Here is a 19,151-nt window from a genome sequence, read left to right as displayed (position 1 = left end):
TGGCTCATGTCTCTTTCTGTACCCCTACCCCATCTCATGAGTCACCGGGGCTATTGGTACTACTTTGAATTTATCTTCTCCTCTCCATTCATCCTACCACCCATTAATGGAGCCTCATCTTCTCAGACCTGGACTTTTGTACTATCTCTGGTGTCTCTCTGTTCCAATCCTTTCTTTACAATGATTACAATATATGACAGTCCTCAACTTATCATGGTTTGATTTACCATTTTTTGATTCACAATGGTGCAAAAGTGATACGTATTCAGCAGAAACTGGATTTTGAATTTTGATCCTTCTTGGGCTAGCAATATGGAGTACGATCCTCTGCATGATGCTGGGCAGCAGCAGTGATCCACATCTCCCATCAGCCACACTCTCACAAGGGTCAGCCACGGGACCCTCCAGGGTACTCTGTTGCTAAGCTAGAACTTTCAGTAGATTAGATATAGGGAATGCAGGTTTTACTCACAATACTTTGTTACTGCCACTAAGAAGTCCTTGCTGCTGCTTTGTCCTGCTCTATTCCACCTCTACCAGCATCATGCACAGTCATCCTCTGAGCCTGTGCTCCCTAGTAACCTTTGGCCTAAAATTCTCTGCTCCTGCTCTTTTTGTTTCTTTTAAGCTAAGAATCTCTTGTGGCTAAGTTCTAGTCATCTTTGTAGCCCAGTGCCTACCATGTGTAGGAAGGAGCTTGGTAAGCAATGGTAGACAAAACTGAATTGAATTTCAACAGCAACTGTCTTCTATTTCCAGAAGTTCTTCTAACAATATGACTCAGGCCTGATATTAAAAGTAGCTATTATTCTGAGATTGAGATAGATAGATAGATAGATAGACAGAGATAGAGATATATAGATATATGGTGTTTTGTTTTGTTTTGTTTTTTGTTTTTGGTACCAGGAATTGAACCCAAGGGCATTTAACCACTGAGCCACATCCCAGCCCTTTTTATTTATTTATTTTTAAATTTTGAAACAGGGATTACTAAATTGCTTAAGGGCCTCGCTAATTTGCTGAGGCTTGCTTTGAACTTGCAATCCTCCTGCCTCAACCTCTGGAGTCACTGGGATTACAGGCATGTGCCACCACACCCAGCTAGTTGTTGTTATTTTTGACAACTAAATACACTTAGAGTCCTGTTTGGGTCAAGGTCATTCTCTGGCCAATATCAATGGCATTGTGAGCATTATTAGCCATATTATTTGTAAAATCATTAACTTGTCTGATCTCAAGAAAGGAAGAGAGGGAGAGAGGAAAGAAAGAACAGAAAGCACAGGTGAAAAAGTCCTCTCAAGATGAGCAGTGATGCATTTCACTTAGGCTACCATTACGTTTTACATTCATTATTATTGTCTCTGCTGCATTAGAGGACATAAAACAGAAAAATAGTATACAACTGAGACATAATAAATTCCAAATGAAGATGGTATGGAAATAATCATTATATAACCAAACATGGAATTAACATTTTAATAAACAATTAAATTGTTCTTTTCCTTGTCTTGTTACAAAATGTTTATATGCTATATTTCCCCATTCACATAAAAAAATAGCAATTTGAGCTGGGGGTATAGCTCTTGCCTAGCATGTGTGAGGCCCTGGGTTTCATCCCCAGAGCCCTCCAAAGGAGTAACAATTTATGTCATTTCAAGAATAACAGGGACTGGGATTGCGGCTCAGTGGTAGAGCACTCACCTAGCATATGTGAGGTGCTGGGTTTCATCCTCAGCACTACATAAAAATAAATAAATAAAATAAAGGTATTATGTCCATCTACAACTAAAAAAAAAAAAGAATAACAAATAATTTACTATCCTTTACTTTGCTACCTCCTTCAGGAAAAAAATATCATTTTAAAAAATGTGTTCAGAGCTGGGCATGGTGGCAAATACCTGTCAACCCAGTGACATGGGAGACTGAGGCAGGAGAATTGTAAGTATAAGGCCAGCCTCAGCAACTTGGCAAGACCCTTAGCAACTTAATGAGACCCTGTCTCAAATTTTAAAAAAGACTGTGGGTGTAGCTCAGTGGTAAAGCACCTTTAGGTTCAGTTCCCAGTACCCCTCACCTTCCCAAAAGCATTCAGAATTGGTGATTTTATCTTTATATCTGTCTTCTGAATTAAATTGTTTTTAAATTACTTTTTCAGTTTATTATGATAAATTCTTGCTTCAACAAAAGCTATTGATTGATTACAAGGTATCAATGGCCTCATAAGGGGAATGCCAATTATTATCAAGCATCTGTGGAAGACAATGGTGCTGTGTGTGCCTAGAGAATTAGGAGCATTGTCTTGCTCAATCAGTTTGCAGTCAATGAGCTCATCAGCTAAATCTGATGGACTGACAGAGAACCCAAACATGAGGAAGGAACAGTAATACACTGACTAAGACAGTGTAGTCCCCAGAGCAGTGAGATGAGGGAGGGCACCCAGCCAAGTCCAGAGAGTCAGGCCAGACTCTAAATGAGCTCTAGAAAACAAGACAAGATCTCTTGTTTTCAACTCTGTGTAAATGACAAAAACAAAAGGATGTGACCATTGTGATGCATTCCCTAAGCACCATCCATTTAGCTGGGGCTCAAGCAGCTACATAGTGCCCCAGGCAGACAGTGGAGGAAGGACCCTAACCTTAATCCCAGGGTCAGGCCTTAGAAGGAGCCACAGTGAATCCAACAGCCCATTAGTTCTCTTCATTTAGCCAAGAGGTCTAGCAGCAGAGAATTCATCTCTTACCAAAAATGACACCAATTTAGATTCTGATTCTAGATCCAACTGGGACAAATCCTTTAACCCCTCAATACCTCATTGTGGAAATAACTGTTTATTAAAAATCTAGTCTAGCTTCCATAATTGTATAGATATAAGGACATAATTTATCAAGGGTCATCTTAAACTCCAAAGTACTACATAGAGGTAAGACAGTTACAGTTAGGCATCTACCTAAAACCTTGGTGTTCTTTCAAGCCATCATCCAGTAGTGACTGAGTACCTACCATGCAGGCGCTGTTCTCAGTGATCCTAATGGACACAAAACTCCAGGAGCTTTCATTCAAGCAGGGAGATTCAGACAACAAACATTTAAACTCAGCACATCATATGGTATGTTGGAAAGTGATCAATGCTGGGGAAGAAAAAGAGACAGTTATAAAACTGAAAGCTACCTGGGCTTGGTGGCACACACCTATAATTGTAGCAGCTCCAGAGATTGAGGCAGGAGGATTGCGAATTCAAAGCCAGTCTCAGCAACTTAGTGAGGCCCTGTAAAACTCAGTGAGACCCTGTCTCTAAATAAGTTATGAGAAAGGGCTAGAAATGTGACTCAGTGGTTAAGCACCCCTGGGTTCAATCCCTGGTACTAAAACAAAACAAATAAAAAAAACTAGAAAGTGAGGAAGTGAGACAGTGGCTTACAGGGGAGGACTCCTCAGCAGAGCAGAGGGCTAGACCAGCAAGGAAAGCAGAGGAGCAGGAGCAAGGAGCCCCTTAGCTGGAGAGGTCACACAACCACCACAACATGATAGAAGGCCTCTCAGGTCATTGGAAGGTCTTTGGATCTTGCTCTGACTTCTGTTTTGAAAGGATCCTGCTGGCTGCTTAGTAGAGAACAGACTGCAGAGGAAGTAGGGCAAGGAGGAGCTCAATTAGGATAGTATGAAGTGATCTGGGCTGGACCACAGTAATTATTGTGAAAAGTGGTCAGTTTCTGGGTATGTTTGAAAACAGAACCAAATTGAACTTCCCAGTGGATTCAATGCACAGAGTGAGAAAAGAGAAAGGAAGATCCAATGGGTTTGGGTCTGAGACCAAAAGATGAAGTCGTAGCAACAGAGATGTTCCAGCAAGAAAGGGAATTAGAGCCCTCCTTTTCTTCTCCTCCTGGTTGCCTAGTCATCTTCCTGTATGTGTGAAAACTGTGGGTAGAAGATGGAAATTGAAATATTCCTACTTGGTGACTGTTAGGCAGGACTGCCCACTTAGACCACTTGATCTCTCTGAACCTTGGTTTCTCTAGTTGTAACATGAGACAGATTATCTGGACAAGGGAGATTCCTTTCCTGCTGTTAAATTCAAGAACCTAAACACTGCAATCAAGTACCACACTTTTTAAGAGTTTTTTTTTCCATACATTTTTTCTTGCAAAAACATCTCAATCAAGGAATCCAATATTTAAAGATGTTCTTTTTGGTTTAAAACAAAATTATGTTGCAATCCTAGTTTGAACATTAAAAAAGAAAGAATTTGAATAAGATAGACTTAAAAATAATAAATAAATCTGTTCTGCAATTGTTTACAACAGTACCTTGTTCCAGGAAGGTACATGGCTAACCAGGAAACATATTTCCTATGTCATATTTAATAGGAAGTTTTGCTCCCAAGGTTAAATTATTGCACATATTTTGTCACTGTGAAAATATTCCCTTTCACTTTAATGAGCCATGTGTGGACGGCTCTAAAGTACCTAAAAGAACACTGAGCTCCTGGGGGTTCTTGCAGTCTTCCATCTTTCTATTGTCAATATTACTGATAAAATTCGCTGAGGAGGAGGGGAAGTCACGAGCAGTGGTTGACAAACAAGGCATCAGATAGTCATCAGTCTGATGCTAGCAAGGGATGTAATTGTGTGCAAATTAATTTAAATCCACAGAGAATCAAACTTTGCAGCCCACAAATACAGCATTTCCCTTTCCCCATAACAATCCATTGGACCCAGAAACATCACCGTCATCTTAGCTTGCATGCTGTGCAGTACACTGAGTGTTAAACCTATACCAGGTATTGTGCCAAAAATGCCAAGACCTACCCCAATGCTCACAACCACCCCATGAGAAGAGTGCCAATATTATTTCCATCCTCATAGACCGATTTGGGGGATTCACACCCAGGATGTCCTAACTCCCAAGTCCAAGCTCAATGGTGCAATGAAAAGGTTGAGGGGGCTTATTTCATGCATTGTCTCGCCGTTGTTGCTGTCTTGTAAGTTTCTCCGTGCTCCTCCACTCGAGGGCAGAAGCCAACATTTGTATCATCCTCGGGCATCCTGCCAAACAGTTACACACAGCAGAAGACACAAAAGACACAGTGAAGCTCCCTGATGAGTGACACCTAAGCGATCTTGCTCTGGTTTTCCCAGAGACTGAAACAACTCTTGGCACACTGCAAGTACACAATATGTGCGTGCCCCTTGAGTTAACGAACAGAAAGACGATCCACAAGGCCAGTGAGCGAAACTGGGGGAGGTCAAAGAGGGGACCCCAAGGTAATACTCCCAGAGCCCCTCCCACTCGGCTTTGACCGAGGGGACAAAGGACACTCCCACCGCCTCCCTTCTCTTTCCAGCCTCAACTGGGGAGAGCTTGAGGGAGCTAACGCCCGCTCCAGCGCTACCTCCCACCGCCAGGAAGCCGAGCGCAATGGGGAGGTGGGGCGCCAGGCGCGGTCCACGCACGCACGCGCGCTCACACGCAAACACGCATTCATACCTTTGGTGCACGCGGTTACACACTCACATTCACACCCCACTCACACTTCCCACACCCTCTTGGGCACATATCTTCAGCCTCTCCTGGTCTCACATTCATATTTTCACACACACTGGTACGCATTCGTCTCAAATACCTACACGCTTCACTCGCACCTGCGCACACGTGCTCCCACACATTTCTGCTCATCCCATCCCAGTGCACTCTTTGCCTCCACACACGCTCATGCACACTTTGTCTCACTCTGTCTTTCACGCGTTCTCACTCTCCTGCACTTTCTTCACAAGCACTTGCGTTTACAGACGCGCCCGAGTGCTCACGCCTCACACCCACGCATGCGCACAGAATCAGGCGAATTCGCTCTCGCGTTCGCCCCTGTGCACCTGTTGCGAAGGGGCCGCTGTACAAGCGTGGACACGCGTGTTTTGAGGGGCCATTGCTGATGGGGGTGTATTCAGTCTTTGGGTCAGTGCGATCGGTTTGGAGTCTCTGGGTTTTCCTCTGAGAAATAAGCCAGGAAGAACGGGGAGACAGAGCAGGCTGTGCTTCTTGCAGCAGGCACTCAGAGAGCACCCCCGCAGCCCCGGATCCCGGTTACCCCCATCCAGCGAGCTGCCTCTTCAGCCTCCCACCGCCTGTGCCTCGATTGGCTTTTCCGGGCCTGGAGTCCCGGCAAGTGCAGACCCAGTTGGACCCGCCAGGCCACATAGCCTGGGTTCCCCACGCTCTGAGCCTTTTGGCCCAGGACACAGTGGCAGAAGGCTGTGGGCTCAGCTGAAAAGATATGCACGGTCAGCATGGGAAACTTTGGTCAGAATGCTCCTTCTGCCACTTCCAATAGTGTATCCAAGAGTTTCAGTTTCTCTGTCTATAAAATGAGAAATCATTTCATAAATATGAACTGCCCTTCTAATCTATGCCAGCTCAGACTGCACAGTTGACATGCACTGGTGAATGAATAAAACAGACCCAGTTTTTTACCCGGTACCGTTTGCAGGAAACTGGGGGAGGTACCCAAAAGAGCAATTAAATAAACCAACAGTGGGGCTTGGGTTGTGGCTCAGTGGCAGAGTGCTTGCCTAGCATGTGTGAAGCACTGGGTTCAATTCTCAGCCCCGCATATAAATAAATGAATAAAATAAGTGGCGCACTCTATAATCCCAACCACTCGGGAAGCTGAGGCAGGACAATTGAAAGTTGGAGGCCAGCCTCAGCAAATTAGGGAGGATCTAAGCAACTTAGAGACCCGTTTCAAAATAAAAAATTAAAAGGACTGGGGATGCGGCTTGGTGGTAAAGCTCCTCTGGTTTCAATCCCCAGTACCAAAACCAATACAAAACAAAACCAGCAGAAGTATGTATTGATTGTGATGAAGGCTTTTGAAAGAATAATATATGGCTTTCATTCACCCAAATGTTTTTCAGAGCTTACTAGGTTCTAAGCCCAGGTGAATAAAAACAATTATGTTCCCTACCCTCATCTTAATTCTAGTCTGAGCCTTCTACCCACCCCCATCACTCTACTCAGGGACCCCACTCTTAACTGAGCTACAGTCCACAGCCCTTTTTGTTCAGTTTGAGACAGGGTCTTACTAAGTTGCCCAGGCTGGCCTCCAACTTGGAATCCTCCCGCCTCAGCCTCCAGAGTAGCTTGGATTACAGATATGCACCACATCACATGGCTAATATGTGTCCTGTTATGTGGGCCACATTAGACTGTCTTTGAAGCCTTTCCTATGTAGGAAAATCACATTAAACAAAGAGTGGACATGTAGGAAAATCACAATAACCACAAAGAATGAACAATAAACAAATGAGTAAATAATAAAAGTACCAACCTCACAGGATCACTATGAAAAATGATGCATTAGTCCTAACCTATTGCTCAATACATGCCAGTTGTTACTAGGAGCTAGTGCTTAAAACGTCAGGCCACTACATCAGAGAGACAGGGTCTGAATCCTGGCTGTGTCATCTCTAACTATAGGACCTTGTGTTAGTCTTTGAACTTCAGTAGACTCTAGGTTTTTCTCCACAAACCATCCGCAGTAGTGGTACCTTATCTGGTAGGACTGTTAAGTGAATTAAATGGGGTCATTCAGGCAAGGTTCAGGGCTTGGCATACAATGAGAGCTCAGGAATGGTGGCTGTGTGGCCTGTCATACACTTGGCCAGTGCCTATTTCCATCTTTCTCAACCAGTGTGTAGCAAAGCTGAGAGGTTTCTGGAGAACACAGGAAGCTTTTGAAATTCAGGGCATAGACACCAGGGCCTTTGATGTAGTGGGAAGTGGGATGGAGCTGCAGAACAAAGATATGCCCAGGAACCAAAGGCTAAAGAACCCAGGCACCGGGCTGTGGAGGAGCCTCATAGAGTGAAACTTGGTCAGCAAAGGAGCAGTGAGGTCTGAGAGAAGATTGGGCAGCTCTTAGGTTCCTTGCTGCCAAATCTGAGGGCTCTGATACCTCATCCCCAAGCCTCAGGGGCCCTTGGAGCTAGAGGTATCAAACAACTATAAAAACAAGAGATGGTAGGAGCTCTCCCTAGGCTCCAGGCACTAGTACTTACTTCCTCAAAAAACTTGAGGACAGTGGCCCTTTTCCTATTTCACAGCTGCAGAAATGGACATTTTCCTCCATTCTTCTTGGTCTTCTTTCAGTTCTTGCAATTAACCAAGAGAAACTCTTCCAAGGCTCTTGTGTGGGACCCTTAGTGGCCTGGTGGCCCAGAACATGTTCCCCATCCCCCTTTCCCAGGTCAGTACTTGTTCATTCTGCAGGTCTCCATGAAAATGTCACTCAGTCTTCCATTTTTATCAGCTCCCAGATTTTCTTTTACAATCCCCAGACCTTTTGTAACATGCCAGGTCTGAGATGATTTGTTGATTTGTTTAAGTACTGGAAACTCCCAGTCCAGTGTCTTGTGCTGCTGAATTCCCTGGGATACAGGCTGGAATCCCTGACATAAAGACTGGTGTATAGTAGATGCTCAATACACACTTTCCAACTATCAAATGACTGAAGAAGGCTCTAAGAGATTAAATCAACCTCTTCAGATTCCATGATGAGGGGTAGGACATAGGGGGTAAGATTTGTCAGTTATTTTTCAAATCTGAAATTAGAACCTGTTCTGATCTCAAATCATTAAATCAAAATGTCTGCAGCATTGGTATTTGTATAAAACTCTCTGGGTGATTTTTTTTAGATACTCAAGTTTGAAAATCAGAAAGGTTGCATTACTAAAAAATATAGAGGCTCATTTATTTTGGACACACACACACACACACACACACATACACAAAGTTGTCTTGATCCCCATAATTAAGCAGCCATTTTTTAGCCCAGTGTTTGCAGCAAATTTAGGACAACAGAAGTGTGAAGTTGAACTTCACACTTGAATAATTCAACCCTCTCTTATCCTTCCTGTCTCCCTCATGCAAAAACCACTATACCTGAAAAGAGTAGTGAAAAATGTTATGTGCCAGGGGACTTGGAGAGGGAGGGAGGGAGGTGGAGCATTTGCTTCAATTATCCGGATAATTATTCCCCACCTCAGGCCATTGTTACTGAAATGAAACAATATTCTATTGGATACTGTCTTGGCCTTTTCAGGCGGACTCCCCGTGGTGCCTAGCACACGCTGAGCACAGAGTAGGCACTCAATAAATTTTATTCTGATGACAGAGGAGCGCTTTGAGGGTGGGAGAGGGATGCCTGGATTTGGGGGTGGGCGAATAGTAATTAAGGCAAAATGGGGAACAGAGGGGTTACGTGGTAGGCATTCAGTGCCACCAAATTCTGTTCCAAGGGCAAGGAGAATGGGAAACTGGGCTTTTCCTGAAATTCTGAGTCAAATCCCTCACTCCTTTCTCAGACCCCCCCCCCCCCCAGAGAGCTGAATTGAATTCTTGGAACTGCGGTGAACACAAAGGCGAATTCAGGTTTCTCAAAAGCCCATCCACTCTGAATAAGCACCAGGCAGAAGCAAGATCATTTTTGGTGGTGCATAAGCCCAGGACCTGCAGCCTGTTATCTCTCAGGAAAGACCATGCCCAGATTTGCATTAAAAGCAACAATATTGGGGTAACTGAAGGGACTGCAGGCGCTGAGCCCCCATCACTCAGCCAGGGCAGCAATGTGGGGACTAACTCCCAACTGCCCTCTTTCATCCGACCCTCAGCTTTTCAAGAAGAGCTTGGGTTCTCTGCGAGTGCATATTTGCTAATTGCAGCCTGGGCTTTAATGAGATTCCACTCCCCCAAGCTCGTTTGCAGGTTACAACCTTATATGGGGACCCACATTTTCTATCCCCGCGACACGTCCTGTGAATAATCGCCTCTCCAGAGCCTGAAAGGAAAGCGAGCGCCCCGTTTCTACTGAATGCACGTCTCAGTTCATCCAAGGCTGGCGGGCTTTTGATGACCACAATGCAGGTTACGCCCAAAGAGTGTCTCTTTGGTCAGATCGACAACGCTTGGCTTCACGTTTGCAAGTTAAACGGGCATAAACCCGGCTGAAACTCCCACGCCAGACGCCGGGGACATTTCCCTTCACCCTGCTCAGAGAAGAACGAGGGAATGGGTCTGGGCAGGGGGAGGAAAAGAAGGAGGGGTGGCAGAGAGGAAGGGGTGGAGGAGAAAGGCGTCCCGATTCTCAGCAGCCGTCTAGAAGGGGGGGCATCTTCTTGGCATTTCTTTCTTATTTCTTTTTTTCATCTTGCTTTGTTGGCAGCTTTATCCAAACAAATAATAATAATAATAATAAAACGAGAGCATTTTCTCCTTGTCTTCACCTAGGTAGCTGCTTTCCTCCAGTTCCTGAAAATGTGACTCCTTCATAAAATCAAAATTTATGATTATTCAAATGTTGGGGACTGTGAAAAGAGAGGAAGAAAGAGAGAAAATTAATATTGCAGCTGTTCTTCTGATTAATGAGAGATAATTGCTCATGAAAAGTCACCCCTGTGGCATTTTGTTGTCTCCTGGATCTTTGTTCTTTTCCACTATTATTGAGGACTTTCTTGAAGACTAAGCGGTTCTTTTCAATTTTTGGGTATTCAGAAAGGGTTGCCTGGTTACAGAGAATGGGGAAATCTCGGGCTATATCGGGTAAGATGTGCCACAGACAGCAATATCACAATGCCACTCGGAGAAAAGGATGGATACAAGTTAACGATGCGCTTTCAATAAAACATTCATAGACTTGTTCACGCTTTGATAATGACCTCATTAAAGGGAGCTGGGGGCAAGTAAGTCCTGTCTCCTGTTTGTGTTCGGCTAACAAAACCCAGCTTTGAGATCATTCATCGCTTTGGAAACTAATATGAAATCAATGTAAGAGGAGCAAATAAATCCGAGGCGGCCCCGCCAGCTCCTGGGCTGTCCCGCCCTGCTTGCGGCCTCCGTTTGGAGTAGGAGAATCATGCGGGCAAATGCTAACACTGAGAGCAAAAAAGGACTGTGGATGGACAGGGGGGAGTTTTGAGGGGGACGCAGAGGGAGGGGCAAAGTGGAAGTTACAGCCCTGATAAAAATGGTTGAGCACAACAGGTCAGAACTTTGAGGCCTGTTGAATAGGCAAGGCTGTCTCCACCCTTTACTTTCCCTGACTTCGCCCATGAAAAGAGATAGGAAGAAAGAGAAGTGAGAGGGGAATGTGGGGTTCAATTCAGGTTCCATGGCAGAGGAAGGGAAAAGTACTGGAAGATCTTTTGAAACCTGGAACCAAAAATTCAAATGTCCAGACTGAGCTAGAAGGAAACCGCTCACCCAGGTTCCAACTGGAAAGTCCAGAGGCAAGAAGGGAGCTGCTGGTGATCTCTCTAGAACTGCTGATTATTTTCTAAGTTGAGGGTAGGGTGGGGGTGCCCTGGACAGGAGGAGGTGGGAAGCAAAATTTTGTTACCTTCTTATGACAGGATCTTGCAATCCAGGAAGACAAAGCCATCCTCTATCATCTTAAGCAAAAGGGAGAGAATCAAAGGACTTCCCCTCCCCTTAAAAGAACTCATTTTCTCCTTGAATTATGAAAGCAATGGCTTAGGTAACAGCCTGTACTCTGTACCCAACTGCTTAATACCGAATAAATCCTTCCACGTGGCTCCCCAAGTCGTGGCAATTAGAGCTCATTATAGGCTCATAAGAGCTCTCATTTTGGGGATTACTTAATGGACAATGAAATTTTATCAGACAGAATCACTGAGAAATAAAATTGTGCAGTGGTGCGAGCACTGTGGGCACACGCCGATGGGCTATCTGGCTGAGCATGGGGTCCCCTTCTGCTTTGAGCAGGTTGGGGTGCTGTTCCCTGAAAAGTCACCCAACCAGGACCTGTGGCAATGCTGTCCAGGGTCATGCAGGACAGGCAAACTTCAGATTGGCTTCTGAAGATGTGGGCTGGATGGAAGGAAAATGGAGATACTGAGAAAACCAAAGATAACTAGAGAAAAGAGAGAGGATAGAGGACACCCAGGGACACAACACCAAAGCACTTGCTCTTTGTCATTCAAGAAATTAACCAAGTACTAGAATGGGCAAGTTTCTCAGACATGGTCCTGTTTTCAGCTTTAGCTTGTTCTGAAGCTCCTACCTGCTTGAACCCTAAGTAATCCATTGGGTTCCTTACCTTTCCCAGAATTCCTTGTTACTAGAAACTGAATGTTTCCACAGTCAGACATAAGTTGAAAGAGATGCTCAAGTCTTCTGTATATTTAAGATTCACTAAAATAAAATGGCCCCCACACAAACACAATTTCTAGCACATTAGTAAAGGAGTTCTTCCTGTGAGCACACTCAAAATTCCTGGGAATATTGTATACAAATGTCAACCTCAAACAGACCATGGGTAACTTTCTACCACACCCAGAGGATGAAAAAAGAGAGCAAAAGCTATTTATTTTAAAGAATCAAGGGGACGGGTTGGGGGGGTGAAGTCACCTACTTGAACAATTCAGGCCATTTTTTAAAAATACCCTTCCATGAAGTCTCTCTCAATTGTCGAATTCCAAATCTTTTTCCTGGGGCTGGAATGATTGTGGAGATTGCTTGAATTCTCCCATCAAAAGCAAGGGTGGGCTGGGGTGAGACTGGGTGTCTGCAAGGGCTGCACTGGCCAACCTTGTGGTACAAAAGTAGTTACAGCTGAGCTGCCCCATGTTAAGCCCTGAGACTCCGTAATTGTTGTCACAAGATGTTGGATTAGCACATTTCTGGAATAGCTGTCTGTTTACACTCTGGAGACCCACCGTCCACTAACCGCTTTCTAATTGAATTCTAATCACATTCAAATAGCTCAATAACCAGCCTCAGCTGCAATTCATAAAACTTTAATTGCCATCCATAAATCCTGGGCTCCCCAGAGCGGGGCGTCCCTACAACCCAATTACACTTCTCCAGCAGGCAAGAGAGAGTCATTGAGATGGGAAAGGAAAGACAGACAGAACAGAGATGGTGCTCTCCTGTATTGGGGCACTTTGTTCTCTTAGGTGGAGAGAGTGGTGTCTTTAAGTTTCTTGGCATCTCTGTGAACTCAGGCTTGAAGTCAGCCATTCTGAGGAAAGGACCCAACTCGTAGCTGTTGCTCAGCCTCCCCTCAGCCTGCTTTTCTATAGAGAGAAGAAACAGATGTCACAACTGCTGCCTTGCCTTCCCCAAAGATAAAGTATCCCAGCCTTGGCAGCGCCCTCTCTTAGGCAGCTGGGAGTGAAGGAGAATTCCATGGACCTGCACCACCAAGAGAGATTTCCTTTCCCAAGTCACTCCTCACGATTAGAGACAGGATTCCTCAGGTGGTACAGTCCCCTTCATCCTTTTTAGGATTTGGGGATGCAGAAGGACAGTGCTTCCGGTTAAGCCTGGACAGCTGCCCAAGATCAATAAAAATGAGAGGAAGGAGAAATCACTAGACTCAGAGCAAAGGCCTCCTCAACCTCTTCCCAGTCTCCAGGAGGGCTAGTGTTTGGTCCTCTTTCCAAAATCTTTGGGATGCAGTTTGTAGGGCTGGCCTGGAAATACAGCAGTGTAACTACTTGGAGAAAGAAAAGGGTGACTCTTCAATCTCTCCCTCTTTTCCCCCACCCCTCTCTGCAGAAGGGATAGTTGCTCAGTAGAAATGGGCACAAGGAAGGGTCCTTGGTATAAGTAACCCCAGCAGGGCCCCAAATACATAGGCTTTTAGATCTTCTGGAACATTAGAACAAAATGCTTGGAGGCTTCTTAGCTGGGAAGCTTCACTGCTACCACCTGATCCATGGTGAACTAAGTACCTGAATGACCTTGGTCAAGTCCAAAAGCTGGGGAACAAGGGTAGGTGTGAGCATGGCCACAGTTACGCTTAGGACTAGACCACTGCCATTTAGCCGCCCGCACACCCTGCTGCATAAAGCACAGGCCTCACTCTTCACTTCGGAGTAGCTATGGCTGGCACAGAGGAGCCGGCAGCATTGGGTATCCCTATTAATAACGGCCTCGAAGACTCCACCTGGTGCGCTCTGCATCGGGGCGCCGGGAAGAGTTGGGCTGGGGTCCAGGCTAAGGAGGCGGGTAGGATAGAAGATGCGGCGCAATGATTTCTCGGAAAAGCGTGAAGAAAGAGGGGGAGGAGGCCGGCCTCCCCGGGAAATTAACAAAACCTACACTTTGCAAAGTCTCCCCCTTCCCCTCCCCCGTGTTCTTTCCTGCCGCGCGCCCGCCCCTCCTCGCCGCTTCTGTTGTGACTCGGGCAGCCTATCCCGAGGGTGGGGAGCTGCTGAGGAGCCTGAGCCGAGCGGTACTCCGCAAGCATCACGTGCCAGGGTGGGGGCTATAAAATCCTGGAGCCGGGGCGCCGGGCGGGGGACGTGAGGACCAGCCCTCTCCGGGGACCCCTTTGTTCGAGGCCCAGACGCCAACACCTTCGCGTCCCCAAGGGCTTGACCGCCTGCGTCCGCGCTGCTCCGGGGCAGAGCTCAGAACACAGGAGCCGAGGGGGCGCCGCGGCCAGCCGGGCCCTCCAGCCATCGGTCCTTCCCGACATGTCGCGCTCTTTCTATGTCGATTCGCTCATCATCAAGGACTCCTCACGGCCTGCACCCTCGCTGCCCGAACCGCACCCCGGGCCGGATTTCTTCATCCCGCTGGGCATGCCGTCCCCTTTGGTGATGTCTGTGTCGGGGCCCGGCTGCCCGTCCCGCAAAAGCGGTGCTTTCTGCGTGTGCCCGCTCTGCGTCACTTCGCACCTGCACTCCTCTCGCGCACCCGCAGGCGCTAGTGGAGGGGGCGCAGGGGCTGGGGGTGCAGGGGTCGGGGGCGGCGGCGGGGCGGCAGGGGGCACCGGGGCCCTGCCTCTGCTCAAGAGCCAGTTCTCCTCGGGTCCTGGGGATGCGCAGTTTTGCCCACGGGTGAGCCACGCGCATCATCACCACCACCCGCCACAGCACCACCATCACCACCATCAGCCCCAGCAGCCAGGCTCTGCTGCCGCAGCGGCCGCAGCGGCCGCGGCCGCAGCTGCCGCAGCTGCTTTGGGGCACCCGCAGCATCACGCACCTGTCTGTGCTGCCACCACCTACAACGTGGCGGATCCGCGGAGATTCCACTGCCTCACCATGGGTAGGGCGGGGTCTCTGGGTACCTGCGCGCCGAGCCTTTTGCGCTCTCAGGAGCAAACTTTCCTCCACCAGTGGAGGAAGAGAGTCCGGGGGAGGGGAGGGAGGAGGGGCTTTCAGTGTAACTGTGGGATCATCCCCAGAAGTTTCACAAAGGTGGAAGTTAGCTTGCCAATCTCTCCACGCAGCTCGGTGCGCTTCACTCTACAGGTGCACGAGTTTCGCGTAATATCGGGGCCCTTGGGACCTCGAACATGACTGCGGAGAAACCAGAAGTTAACTGGTTGTAGTTTAGGGTGGGTGTATTTGAACCGAAGTAGGGCATCCCGCGTTCGGCTAGCTAGAGCGTTTCAACGCTTTTGGTTAAGCCTGCGCCCCTCTCCACTAGACTTCAAAGGACACAATCAAACAAGTGCAAGCTTCCACCCTCTTTAATCCTTTAACTTTGTGTCCTACGCATCAAGGTCTTGATTTACTTTGGGCGTATCTTTCCTCCCCCTGATAAATAACTACGTGCCACGAAATGGGAAAGAATGAAGGATCAAAACAGGTGTTTGGGGTGGGTCCCTGAGAGTCGTCCTTTCTAAGGGATAGGGAGGGTGGGAGCACCTCTCCGGAGCCTTACCTCTTTGCCCTCTCTTGGCTGGTCAGCAGGAGGCTCCGACACCAGCCAGGTACCCAACGGCAAGAGGATGAGAACGGCGTTCACCAGCACTCAGCTCCTGGAGCTGGAGCGGGAATTCTCCTCCAACATGTACCTGTCTCGACTCCGGAGGATCGAAATCGCTACCTACCTGAACCTGTCGGAGAAGCAGGTGAAAATCTGGTTTCAGAACCGCCGGGTGAAGCACAAGAAGGAGGGGAAGGGTGCCCAGAGGAACAGTCACGCGGGCTGCAAATGCGTCGGTAGCCAAGCTCACTACGCGCGTTCGGAGGACGAGGACTCCTTGTCCCCAGCCTCCGCTAACGAAGACAAGGAGATTTCCCCTTTATGAGGGAGCCGCCCCCGCACACCAGCTGCTCCCTGTAGCCCCCGCAACGCCAACACCTAGGGCACCCAGGGGCCAAAATTCTCCCCATCGTCCTCAACCCATCTGGAGAAGGAACTAGTGAAGAAGTCCTGGGAGTTCAAAGCTGGCCCTGACCCTTCGCATCTCCTTCTTGACCTGTTTATTTGGAGCTCTGCTTGGGAGTTATAGATGGTTTATTAAAACAATGTAAATAATCTAGAATTCTACTCAGTATTATTGTATAACACAAGGAAAACAGGGTTGGTTTACTATTGTAAAGGGTTGTTTGAAAGTGCATGTCATTTCTCTGTCCCTGTTTTTCAGAACCTGATAAGAACACAGGTTGCTTCATTATTTTTGTTATTTTAAAATGAAATCATTGAGGTTACCAATAACTTAGAAATTAAACCTGTAGGTCTTGCTTTCTGAAAATTTGCCTGGGGAGAGTTTCAAATCCAAGTTGTTGGAAGTCCCTTCACATGTGAATAGTTTTATATAAAATTTATATTTATATTTATTTAAATAAATGAAACAAAATCAGATTTTTAAATTTGTGATGTGTGCTCCCCCATCTTCTCCTACCCACCCCTCTGCTCAAGCCTACAGAAAGGTATGGACAGGAAAAAAAAATCTATTGGAGGACTTAGAGAAAAATGTTAACTGAAACTTGATAATGTAGGTCCCTTGGCTTAAGGGAGTTTGTGGGTTTGGAGGTTTGCTGTGTAACAGAAATTTCTGCCCCAAGAAGACACCTTTATTTCTTACACCACCTCCCAGTTGGTACCCCTAACTTCAAAGTAAGTGATATCTTCACAGTTGCCAGAACAAATTACTCCATTTAGAGTGACATTAACAATTAATGACAGATAAGCTTTCTACTCTGCAAGAGCAGATAAGATATTCCCTTCCTAGTTTGTATTTTATGCCACCCTTCCCCTCCCTGTCTACTTCATCTCTCTCAGAATTAAAACCTGAATTATGTGAAGGAATTTGCATAGTTGAGATAGTTTTTGAAAGAGCAAGAATTTATCAAACAAGCCTGAAGGGAACACAGAGATTTTCAAATGATGCTACAAGTGATTAAGAAAGTTAGTGTTCCTGGTTGTTTGTCTAACTCAGAAATGAGATGCTTCCTCTCAATGCTGAGAAAACTAAAAGTTAGGGACAGGGAGGTATTGTGTCTAAAGATTCTCAATCTTACTTTTCCAAAACAGCCGGGAAACAAAGAGAAGCAAACAAACAAACAAACAAACAAAAAACCCACAAACAAACAAACAAACAAAAAACACCCTCACAGTCTATAAATACCTTTGGACACTTGAGGTGTGTGTGTGTGTATGTGTGTGTTGTTGTTGTTGTCCCTGGTCTTTCTAACTCAATTAGGCTCTCTGCTAGTCCCTCCCATGGCTGGAAGAGTTCATTCCTACCAGCCTGATCACTAAGTACTCAGTTCTTCCTTCAGCAGGGCAACCTGCCCCTCTCCTCAGCTGCCCTGAGTCTGTATCTGAGGAAGTGAAGAAGATGGAAGATGGAGACCAGAAGGTCTCAGTACCAGTAACACCCATTAGTGTGATTTCTGGTGATTTTCTATAAAGATGTCACCTAATAGGTTCAAGTCACAGGAATGGTTTACAACACACAGACACACACACAACTTCTTCAGGTCTGATTTACTGTAGGCAGGTCCTATTAAAACCTCACCAGGAGCTACTGGGACTCTAACACTGGGGACTTAAGGAAGGAAGAGAAAGGAGGGAGAATGTGACCACTCACTGTTTCCTTGAGTGTGTTCTTCTCTTCGTGTCCCCCCCACCCCCACCACCTCTCTCTCTCTCATACGCACAAACCAACACACACACACACACACACACACACACACACACATCCCAAACTGTCAGTAAGCTCAGGGGAGGGAAAATCCCGTCTTCAGACTCCCATTCAGGCACTAGCCAGGCAGGCAGGAGGGAGGAGGGACCGCAGTGCCACTCCTGCCGAATAAGGAGCTGCGGGCCGCTTTGTGCAGCGAGCTGGGCCTGGTCCTGCGCAATGGTCCCAGGCAGCCGGCTTCCTCCGGCCGGGCCTGGGAGGCTCACTGCCTCTGGATCTCTGTCCTTCAGTCTCTCGCATGCAGAGGGGCTGGCCCCTCGCCCTGCCCGCCGCCACGGGGAGGAGGCGCAGGCCGGTTGCCTTTGCTAAAGGTCGTGTCTCCCTTCTTCCCAAGAAACAGGCCTCTCCGCGAGCGAGCACAGAGGTGGGCGGAAGGGAGTTCGTAGGCGCAAAGAACAGGCATTTAAAGAGAATAATTCCTTCTCAGGAAATAACAGGAAGGACAAAGAACCCCTGCTGCCGCTCAGAGCGAAGCTTCCTCGGAGCTGGGGATAGACCCCTTCGTCCCCTTCCCACGCACACCCAGACCAGCCCCTCGGTAGCCCCGCGATCGGGTCTGGCGCTCCTTCAAGCCCTGACAAGTTCGGAGCCGTGCCTCCGTGACTCGCCAGGCTGCGGGACCCTAGGCCCCGTGTCCAGAGCGCGGGGCCACGCACTTGCTACACCCGGAGATGCGCGGGGCGCCCTGCTCTGTTGTCGGGTGAAGGAGAAATGCGGCACCAATCCTGATTTGGGGTTTTGGGTTGCTAAATTTCCCAGGGAAGGGGAAACAAACAACATATCCCTCTCCAGAAGCCAAAAAATTCGGGCAAAGACCCATCTCGATGTTGGATATTCTCTGAATAAAGAAGTTCTCCAGGGTTCTCAGGGAGGTCCTTCTTCCAGAACATCCGATGCAGAGTACACCTTTTTGTCACTTTGGAATGGAGCATGGGATCTTCCACTCTACTAGGATAGATTTTTACATCCCCTCACCCTCCAAAAAAACTCAGTTGATGTTTTCCAAGTTTTCAAACAGGAACGTCTTCGGGAATGTGGAATCTGATTTTAAAAGCCTATAGTTTCATGTTAGGCTAAGAACACAGCCAGCATTCAGACATGATCTCTTACACACACTCCAGGGCAAATGCTCCAAGTGATGTTTCCCTATGTTTATTAGAGAATAACGCTTAGCTGTATGGGACCA

General features: G+C 47.1%; 1 protein-coding gene across 1 annotated transcript; it reads left to right on the top strand.

Annotated features, from left to right (window-relative positions):
- Nucleotides 1-14,495: 14,495 nt before the first annotated feature.
- On the top strand, nucleotides 14,496-16,063 carry Gsx2 (GS homeobox 2). The gene is made up of 2 exons (XM_047567445.1): nucleotides 14,496-15,072; nucleotides 15,723-16,063. The coding sequence occupies exons 1-2, from the start codon at nucleotides 14,496-14,498 to the stop codon at nucleotides 16,061-16,063; spliced, it is 918 nt and encodes a 305-aa protein (XP_047423401.1).
- The last annotated feature ends 3,088 nt before the right edge of the window (nucleotides 16,064-19,151 follow it).

This window comes from Sciurus carolinensis, chromosome 10 (assembly GCF_902686445.1).
Source record: "Sciurus carolinensis chromosome 10, mSciCar1.2, whole genome shotgun sequence".
NCBI lineage: Eukaryota > Metazoa > Chordata > Mammalia > Rodentia > Sciuridae > Sciurus > Sciurus carolinensis.
This window is presented reverse-complemented; position numbering and strand designations above follow the sequence as displayed.